The following is an 11,226-nucleotide window of genomic DNA, read 5'->3' on the forward strand; positions in this document are numbered from 1 at the left end:
TACGTAACTAACCGTATATATAGATTTTGTTTGCGCCATGCAAAGATTATCGTCGGTCAAATTGCTCAGTGATTTGAGTTTTTCAGCATAAGAAGGTTATGAACCATAGATTTGAAACATGATTCCAACATGAAAAATATGAAATTGTGACAATATAACATATCTTCGATTTCATGTCATTATGTCAATATGTCATTAAAATGGTCAATCTCCAACCGTACGTAGTGGTTGGTCGTTACCAATAACTTTTATTCATATATAGAACGATGAAGGCAGCTTTGTGGTTCCGGTAAAACAGGTAAGTAAAAGCGCACACAATGCATTAATTCATCTAAAGTAGTTGTTTGCCCAAAAAAAAAGCAGTTGTCTGAAATTTCAAAATTAAATGTGTAATAGTTTTCTTTTTGTGTAATAAGTAGTAGTATTTTATACTAGTTGCAAGGAATACATGGTCTAATAAGAAAACTTAAATTAAACAAAGCATTAATCTTTTTTAGAAGAAGAAGAAAATGTTTTGTTCAGTTCAGAAAAAAAAGAAGAAGAAAATGTTGTCCGTTTATGCATATATCTACGAGCTATCGTCCTATATAATATTGATTGACTTTAACTCCACTTTCCGTATTTTGAAACATAAAAGAGGCTTATTATTTGAATCAATGACCAAGAGGATGGTCAGATCAGTTTCTATGTTTAGTAAACTAATAATTTAGTGTTTTACGTAAAAAGGGAACATTAAATGAATTATTGCAGAGAAAAGTTTCAAATAATATTTGATCTGCATGAAATCAGTTATGGATCACTGGTCGATATGGTTGGCCCAAATAAATTAATCAGTACCTACTCATGCATTCGTGGCATTCGAGAGATCAATGTTTTCTTTCCTTTTCTTCTTTTTTTTTTTTGAAGAAAAAAACTTAAAGTTCTCAACCACTGCGCCAAAGAGTGTTTCTTTTTCTTCTTTTTTTGAAACTGTGATTAATGATATTACCTTGGCTTTGATTAATAAATCATCAATGACTAATAAGGAAAAAAAAAGTTCATACACGGATACAAAAATGGTGAATCATAATACAATTAAGGAAATAAAACCAATGAGGAAATATTTAAGGAAACTAATAATAATTAAGGACATAAAACTAAATTCTCTCTTCGTCAAAAAAAAAAAAAACTAAATTCTGATGGCGAACGAAGCAAGTAATGTGGGGGAAGAGAATTCATTAAGTTCTCGTATTCCTAGGAGTTCATTTAAATCACCTGATCTGAGAACTACAGTTTTTGCATAACATATAACAAATTTTGCGAATTTATTTTTGTCTGAAAATCGTATTTAGTGAAAACAGGTTGTATACATAATGAAATGAAGTATATTATAGATTCACATGATGTTGTCATAAAAACTAAAAAAAATAAACGGACATGCTTTCACATATACATAGTGTCTCGGTTTGGTAGCCTAGGTTAACCAAAGCCAAAGGGACCATGAGTCCACATCTAAAATCTTACAAACTCGTTTATAAATAGAGAATAAAGTGACTTTGAGTGAGAAAAGAAAAAATCCACAAAACTTGGAAAGAGTGACATATACATAGTGGCTCGGTTAGGTAGCCTAGGTTAACCAAAGCCAAAGGGACCGAGTCCACATCTAAAATCTTACAAACTCGTTTTTTTTTTTTTTTTGTAACAACTTACAAACTCGTTTATAAATAGAGAATAAAGTGACTTTGAGTGAGAAAAGAAAAAATCGACAAAACTTGGAAAGAGTGACAAATAAGTCAAATAAATGAGTGAAGAAAAGAACACGGCAATGGATATTGTGGAAGAGGAGGAGCCGCTTAGCCCATGCTCACGGCTGTTCAACTCGCCGGATTTCAACTGTGCCATAATCGTCACATTGGGATGTAAAGTCAAAGGAAACCCACCTGCAATCATCGACGGCCTTAAACACAGCCTCGCAAATCACCCTCGCTTCTCCAGCATTTTAGTAAGTAAAAAAACACATGTATAGTATTTATATGAACGCCAATGTATTCGTTACTGTTTCTTTTTGCTTTTCGTAAACGGGTTTACTATTTTAGAAAAAAATATATTTCACTGTACACGCACACGACACAGTAAACTGATATAAGATCATTATTTTAATTCGAACAAAAACACAGAAAATTCATACATACCTGGTTCAGAATATTGCAGCATAAAACACCTTTTCTCCTACCATGTTTGTATCATTGAAGTGTACATGATCTTAATTAAGAGTCATTAGTTATTGTAATCAAACCGAAATGGTCAAACCATTTTCAGAAAACAAACCTCTCTATATATTTTTTAATATATATATCAGAAAAGGTAAATATACAATCATGGATGTATTTATATATCAAAATCATAGTTTTTTATTTATATATGATTTCTTTTGGTAATAATTTAGGATATGAAGAATGGGAAGAAAGGGAAAGCAAGATGGGTTCGGACAAAAGTTAGAGTAGAAGAGCATGTGGTTGTTCCTGACATAGATCCCAACACTGAAAATCCTGATCAGTATCTTGAAGATTATATCTCTAAGTTAACGACCGTTCCTCTAGATTTGTCTAAACCATTATGGGAAATTCACGTACTCTGCCTCAAGACATCAAACGCTGAATCCATTGGTATACTCAAAATCCATCATTCTTTGGGTGATGGAATGTCACTCATGTCTCTTTTCCTCGCTTGCACCCGAAAAACATCAGACCCCGAGGCTTTGCCTACACTGGCGGTTCAGAAAAAACAATTTGGACCGAGCTGCTACACTGGTTTTTTCAACAAGATTTGGTGGTTATTTGTAGGGTTTTGGTTCATCCTAAGACTGGTCTTCAACACTTTTGTTGATATCTTAATGTTTGCTCTAACAATTTGTTTCTTGAGGGATACGGAGACTCCTCTCTTGGCAAAACCCGGTAGTGAACTTAAACCTAAGAGGTTTGTGTATCGGATTATCAGTTTTGACGATGTGAAGCTGGTGAAAAATGCAATGAACATGGTAGATTTGTTGTTTTCTTTTCTTCTCATCTAAAATAATCTCTTGATGAACTTTGTATAATCGCTGACATTATTAGCTTTTAATCTATTTTGTTAGACGGTAAACGACGTTCTTCTTGGAGTAACGCAGGCGGGACTTTCACGGTATCTGAGTAGGAGATATGGTAAGAGTTTGGCTTTGTTACATTATTATGTCATACATAGTAGTTTGGTGTTCACATTAATCTAAAGAAGCTCTTGTCATATATGTTAATGAAATAGATCAAGAAGCGACACCGAAGTCCAAAGAGTTAATGAGGAGAATCCGACTTCGTTCAGCCATTATGATTAACTTGAGACCAAACACAGGGATTGAGGTAAATAAATATCTGATCTTGGAATCTTTATAATTAAAGGCTTAAAAGCTGATTGTGTAATGATGCAATATAGGCTCTGGCGGATATGATGGCCAAGAAATCGAAATGCAGATGGGGAAATCTCTTCGGTTACATCCTCCTACCATTCTCCCTCGGGCTAGAGACTGACCCTCTAGAATACCTGCGTCGAGCTAAAGTTACGGTTGACCGCAAGAAACACTCCCTTGAGGCTGTATTCTCTATGGCGTTCTTCAAATTGATACTTAAAGTTCTGGGGCTCAAGGTGAAGTTTTTAAGTTTCTAATATATATATAAAATGTTAGTCATCTTTACATTTTGTTTATTTAAGTAAATTAATATTATCTAATGGTGAACCAAATTGAAAATACAGGCAAGTGTGGTCCTTGTAAGGAAAGTGATCCATAGCACCACATTGTCATTCTCAAACGTCGTCGGTCCAAAAGAAGAAATAACCTTCCATGGCCACCCGTTATCTTACATCGCGCCTAGTGTTTTTGGCCACCCACATGTAAGTGTATGCATATATAGACAATTCCCCAATTCATTGTATACATTTATAGACTTTTTTTTTTGCTTAATTATCTTGTTTGATATATTTTTTTATGTGTGGAGGCTCTTACTCTACATTTCCAGAGTTATGAGAACAAGGTGATAATATCAGTAACTGCCGATCCAACAGTCATTCCAGATCCTCACAAGATGTGTGACGATTTGGTGGAGTCTCTCAAATTGATTAAATCTTCTGTCCTAGAAAGAGGGTTTTATGAGATGGAGGTTTAATTGAAACACTTCTATTGATTGTGTTAAACACTTTTATGAGATGGAGGTTACAATATCATATCATCCGTTTCTTAAATTTACTACGGTTTTTCTGTTGTTATTCTTAATGAATACACCTTACTAAGCTATATCAACTATATATATCGATGTAAAGAATTTCTAAGACATCAATCAAGTTAATTTATTTTAAGAAAATGTCGATTTTGGTTAAAAATGAGATTTTAATTACTTTTAGTTTGCTTTTGAGGTTATCAAGTATCAACCTAATAGAAGCTAAATCATATCATCATCCTCTTTTTTAAAGTATACTTTCATCTCATTCAGTATAAGAGTAAGATGTCTGAATTTTTTTTTGTTCAAATCAAAACGGATAACGAAACAAATCAAAATTTTAGTTATATTTTGTGCAGACTTATTTGTAATACGCAGAAGAAACATACATAAACATAATTCCGAGATGTGTTAAAAAAAAACATAATTCCGAGCAACAAAACATGTCTACATGCCCATAGGCCCAGAGCTCAACCGTAAAAACTTGATCCAATACTCGAAGCCATGAATAAAATTGCTATTTTCGACAGTATATAATGAAGTATCCATAAGAGGAATACTTAGAGATGGTGATTGATAAAGCAGCACTTCAATGTCTTGAGTAAAATCAAACTAATAATAATTTCATACTTAACGTTCTTTCGTACTAGTTAGTTATCTCTAATCAATACATCTTTTGACTTTAGGTTCTTCTCTCCAGTGGTTGAATAGAAGTTATTCAGTGAGACTTTCATAGCGCATTACAAGCAATTGATGGTATATATTAACACTGGTGCCGAAATCATCAAGCATTATGTAAAAATGATGTCATATGTCAGAAACGTAATCTTCTAATGATAATTAAGATGGTGGTTCATATATCGTTTACTCGTTATCAATATATTAATATGCCATAATGTCATTCCTCAAAAAAAAATTAGTATCTCAATCTATAGAAATGGAAATTACAACTTTGGTTAATGACATCTGTTTTGTCATCAATGTTATGATAATTGAGGAAAGTCTACAAATGACAACGTGCTTGGTCAACATTCACCGATAACGTCGAAAAGCAATTTTCAATTTTATCTATACTGCCAAGGGAGACCAAGATATGCACGTTCATGTATTGAGTAGCACACAGTGAACATGTGCATCAGTGTATGTCCAAATTTTAAAAGAAATGTGAAATCTGCTTGAAACCTATAGTTCTTCTAAATGTAAATTAATGTTTAAAATGCATATAAAGTTGGTGACATCACTAGGTTGCTCAGCAAAACAAACGGAGATTGCTAAAAAATGGTTACTTTCCGTTAAAATTTTAGAAAAAAGATTATTGCCATTTTAACGGTTAAAGAAAAGATGTTAACCTGCTTTCAGCCATGTTCATTTGTTTATAAGTTCTAATGTAAATAAAATGAAAACTTTCATCAAAATACATGTTTTTGTAACTATTAAAATGCATATTACATATCAACAACGTGTGATATGGGCATAAGAAGAATCAGGTGTGAAGTAGATTCCAAGCAGCTTGCATCAAGAAGAACGATCCCGTTCCGGAGATCTATGGCATTGTGGAGGATAATATCCTTGTTATGGATTATGGCTACCTCCTTTGAGTACTGTTCTTTTGTTTGGATTCCTAGAATTCAAAATGTGGTTGCTGCTGGCTTAGCCAAGTATTGTAGTAAATGAGGATGCTTATTGTAACGTCCCGACCCGCCCACGGCTAATGGGCCACCCACGTCCGCTCTCTCGGCCCGTGGGCCCCATCCCATCCGACGGTCGGTCGTTAATTTTTCAAAAGCTCGAAATCATTGTTTACTGACCCTGCAATCACCACCCGACCTTTCCCCGTGTTTTGGCCTCACTTACACGGTATCGCGAATCACTTCCCGATAGGTCATCCATCCTTTCACTACTTCAGCCCAAGCACGCTTAACTCTGGAATTCTAAACGGAGGTGTGACGGAAAAGATAAGTCAACTTTGGTGATATAGGTAGCCAAATCAATTCTCTTAAGCCTTTTCACATATCACAATTCGGGATGTTACAATTCACCCCCTCTCAAAGAACGCAACGCCCTCGTTGCGCCCCACGACAGGTCTCAAGACGCCTCTCAGGTCAGAACTGAGACGGCTAACCAGCTCTGATACCACTTGTAACGCCCCGACCCGCCCACGGCTAATGGGCCACCCACGCCCGCTCTCTCGGCCCGTGGGCCCCATCCCATCCGACGGTCGGTCGTTAATTTTTCAAAGGCTCGAAATCATTGTTTACTGACCCTGCAATCACCACCCGACCTTTCCCCGTGTTTTGGCCTCACTTACACGGTATCGCGAATCACTTCCCGATAGGTCACCCATCCTTTCACTACTCCAGCCCAAGCACGCTTAACTCTGGAGTTCTAAACGGAGGTGTGACGGAAAAGGTAAGTCAACTTTGGTGATATAGGTAGCCAAATCAATTCTCTTAAGCCTTTTCACATATCACAACTCGGGATGTTACACTTATTCCCTCACCTAACTCTATAGACATTAATGAAAATGGTTGTTTATGCTCAAAAAAAAATATCAACAACGTTTGATTATTTGCAGTTTCTTCTATAAGAAAACAATTGAAAAGGTTTAAAATAATGTTACATTTCTCAAAGATTTACATCGCCCATCTCTTTTTAGCATAAACATAATCTATATCTCTAGAATTTAAGAGCATTTTGATCTCCATATAGATAACTGGGGGATCAGTTATATATCCTGAAATTGAACTGGATTTACTAATCAGTTAAAATACAGTTTTCTTGCTAAATCATTTAAAATAATGTTTTTTTACCACTCATTAAAAATATAGTTTCATTTTCAGAAACTCAAGTAATGGACTTGACCCATACATATATGTTATATATATTGGATCGTCAACCACTGGTGTATATAAATATATATATACATATCACTGATAAGTATGGAAATATCTAGAGCTAGTAATATTACAGTTAATTTCACTTTAATTCATTGCTATTTTATCTCTTAAATTATATATTGCTTTTATTCTCTCTATTTAAGGGACTAAACTAGATTTTGACCCGCCCTTTCCAAGGGCGAGTATATTTTTATTTTTATTTTTTCTAGAAATTTAATTTTATATTTGTGATATTTTTTTATAATCAAATTTGTATTTAATATGAATTTAATATATTTGTTGGTAACTATATTAAATATGTCAAGTTGCAAAAATGTACACTTTCATATGCATTTCAGAATTTTTTTTTAAACTTTATTTCAAAAGTTTGCAATATTTTATATTTTTTAGTTGTTATCTAACATAATTAGTCAAGAGTATTCGTATCAGAAAATCCAACTAATTTCAAAATCAAAGTTTCATACTCTATGACATTACCTATATACTCGAACGGTTCTTAAAATATTATATCCGAAAACCAATATCAAATCCAACCCGCATAGAAAACCGAACTTTTTTGAAAATGTTTGAAAATTATAATTTTTAATATATGAATGTATTTGAGTTAATATGGTCTTCCAACTTTAAGTAAAATCACATTTACTAAATAATTAATTGAATAACCTATTCAAAACCCGTTAAATTAAATGAGTTTACATAAATATTTATTTCAATTACGTTTTGAATAGATTGCATTTGAAAGTTTGAAAGAAATATATATGCAGATTTTGTTATTAAGATTGATATAGATTTGGTTACTGTGATATCTTAAAATTAGGAGTCGTATTTAGAATTTGTTGATATTAAGGTTTTACAAAATTAATGATATAGATTGTGCGCATAGAAAAATCTGTTGAATATAACATTCCAAATTTAGTATTTTCATAAATATTTTGTTCAGGTAAATAATATTAAAATTGTGGTTACACAAACCACATGTTGATATGTATGCACGTATGCAGTTTGATATGAAAATCTTACAAAAAAACAAATACAAATTCCATATATATAATTTTTTTTTTTGATAAAAGTACATAATTAAAGTATATGTTTGGTTAGTTTTAGATGAAATATAGTGGACTTAATTTATTCAAAATAAAATATAGTGGACTTAATATATGACAATTTTAAATTATATATTTGACAAATTTGATTCATAAAAACAGTCTACGGTATTAGATAGATTGGATTTATGGCGGCATTAAAATATCTAATCAAATTAAGGTTGGTTAAGGAAACATATGATATTCGGTTAACTAAATTAATTGAATTATAGATGGTTTAAGATCAATGGCATGCCATTGTAATTATTTAGGAAAACTAAAGATTAAGTTTTATTTGTACTTCAGTTTTAATAGATTAGATATCAATCTCTATGTTTTACTCTATATTTTATATTATAAAAATATATTAAAAAACTACATTTATATTATATTGATTATCTATTTTAAAAATATATATATTAAAATACATTTTATTTTATAAATCCTATAGACTGATCATGTCGGTCCTGAGAGAAACGCACTTGATGCTACATAGTGGAATAGCGCGAAAACGTATCACATTGCCTTATTTGAGTTTGGAATACTTTTTAACTAATGTAAAGGGTGGACCGATCATCTGTTACGACCCACCATGTAAATCACCTCAAATGAATTCTAAGGCCAGACTGACTAAATAGTGATAATTTAATTCTCATTAGAAAATTGAATCTAGAACTGATATAAATACACACCCAAGGCCAAACAATTATCACTATACTACCACTACTTGATTATCAAAATACATTAGATGATCTTATCATACAGACTTCAAAAGTTTATATACCTAAATACATTAATGTGATAAATACCCATAACCACATAAGACCTGTTCGTTCAAAGTACTTGAGACAACAAGAAGCATTTGGTGATTGATATCTCATGTTTTCATAAGTTTTTAGATTCATATTTTAGATTATTATGATCATTTTAGGTTGCATTTAGATGTATATTTTGCATTTGCTTGCATAATTGCATATCACAGGGTTTTAAGTGCACATTTGGAAGTTTGGGGTCAATTAGCAAGGTTGTCCTTGCAATTCACAGAGTTTGTTGCCGAATTGAGAACTACCAAGAGGTGGGGGACCATTCTGCAATTATGAGGGGTCTGAAGTGTTTAATTAAAATATTCTGGGTCATTTCGTGAGGTCTTTTATGCAAATCTGAAAGTTCTGGGGTTAAACTGGAAGGATGAGAAACTCAAGGGACCAGAGTCGCAAATGTATGGAACATCTCCATTGTTGTTCGATCTCTTCTCCATGACGATGACGACGGCTGCGACGGACCGTTCTCAGAGCACGGCCGTGAAGAAGAGAGCAGGACGGAGATGCACGAGCTCGGCCTTGATTCTGAGTACGAGCTCGACTCTGAAGCGGCGGCGATGGGGCTGAGACCATGAAGAGACAGAGATGGCGAGTTCTGAGAACGGCGGAGTGCGGTAGCAGGGAACCTTCGCGGGCAAATGGAGGCTGCGACGAACCATGACGAACGCAGGCAACCGTCGCGGGTGAAGGCAGGCTGCGGCGAGAGTTCGACGAGCTGACCAGAAGATTTCGCGGGTGACGACCGCGGGATGAGACGGGCGCGGCCTGGACATGCATTTCGCGGCCTAGTTTCGCGGCCCTGAGGAGACTGCGGCCGAAGCTTAAAACAGACTTGGTCCACTTTCTATTTGGGTCGGCCCAGGGTTGTTGGGTTGACCCGGTTCGAGTTTTAGCTTAGTATAAATACATTAGGTCTTGGGTTGACCCGGTTCGAGTTTTAGCTTAGTATAAAATACATTTTAGACCTAAAGGTTATGTTATCTTGTTTTTCATTGTAATCACATTAGCTATTTGGTGAAAGACTTAATCTTGAGTTTCTTTTCATCTTTATCTCTTGTGATTATTGATCAATCTTGACCACTAAACATGATTAACCTTCAATCATCCATGGGTTTTGGGTTATATGTCTATTAGTGAGTAGTTACCTTTGGATTCATGGGCTAGGGTGATTAGGGTGATTAAGTGAAGATCTAAGGGTGTTTAGTGTTAGATCTCTTGTTTCCTGCTTGTCTACTTCTCTTAATGCTAGATTAAAGTTGGCCTCTTTATTCTAGAGCTCTAGACATTTCCCACCCACAAGGTGTTTGATGAAATGTCTGAACCAAGTAGAGCTTGCTCTAAACTTACCTTACACAAAGACCATTGTGGTTAAGGGAGTTTAATAGACTCATCCCCAATGATTGCTTAGATCTTTTAGGCTCAAAGACCTTTGATGTCTAATTGATTAAAGCAAATGAGCATTCTTCTTGACCATAGAGCTTGCTTATTAAGTGTTCTAGACTTAAGGAAGTCTTATGATTGAAAGTTTGCCACCCTTAGATTGAATCTTAATCACTTGAAATCAAATGCCTAGCCCCATGAGTCCTATTGTTCTAGATTGATTGAAAGCTTGTTCCTTTATTGCACTTTAGCATAGTTCTAGTTCACATCATCATTCAAATCCTGTTTGCACTTAGATTAAGCATAGATTTGCATCCCTTTGCTTTAGAATCACTTAGGATTGGTTCGACAATCTTTTACACTACAACATTTGGTTAGGGACTCTTGAAAAGTCCTGTTATCAAATTGGCGCCGTTGCCAAGTTCTATTGTGATTTTAACATGGGATTTAGTCATTTGCTTGAGACTAAGTCATTTTATTATTATTGTGATATTGGCTCTGCTTTTCCCTCTTTCTTTTTCATTTCAGGTGTATGAACTTGAGAAGTAGAGGGACTACAAACCTCACTCCTCTAGTATCAGACATCCGGGCTTTGGAAAGAGAGAATACAAGAAGAAGGAGAGAAAGAGGAGCAACAAGCTCATTCAACAGATTGGGTTTTGATATGGCTCACCATCAGAACCCGAATCCAAGATAGAGAGATCCCCTTGGAAGCTGCCAAGAGGGAAATGGTCAAGGAGCTGCCAACCTCGACCACAACACCCACAGCGCCAAGCTCGCGCTATTGGAACCTATGACCGCCCTCACATTCATGGTCATATGT

The 11,226-nt window shown here is 34.7% G+C and overlaps 1 protein-coding gene across 1 annotated transcript; it reads left to right on the forward strand.

Annotated features, from left to right (window-relative positions):
- Positions 1–1,572: 1,572 nt before the first annotated feature.
- On the forward strand, positions 1,573–4,311 carry LOC108840580 (wax ester synthase/diacylglycerol acyltransferase 11). Its single transcript, XM_018613418.2, has 7 exons — positions 1,573–1,981; positions 2,426–3,016; positions 3,113–3,179; positions 3,277–3,371; positions 3,445–3,654; positions 3,763–3,900; positions 4,005–4,311. Exons 1-7 carry the CDS (start codon positions 1,781–1,783, stop codon positions 4,170–4,172), a joined length of 1,470 nt encoding a protein of 489 aa, XP_018468920.1. The 5' UTR covers positions 1,573–1,780; the 3' UTR covers positions 4,173–4,311.
- The last annotated feature ends 6,915 nt before the right edge of the window (positions 4,312–11,226 follow it).

The sequence above is a fragment of the Raphanus sativus genome, chromosome 2 (genome assembly GCF_000801105.2).
Source record: "Raphanus sativus cultivar WK10039 chromosome 2, ASM80110v3, whole genome shotgun sequence".
NCBI lineage: Eukaryota > Viridiplantae > Streptophyta > Magnoliopsida > Brassicales > Brassicaceae > Raphanus > Raphanus sativus.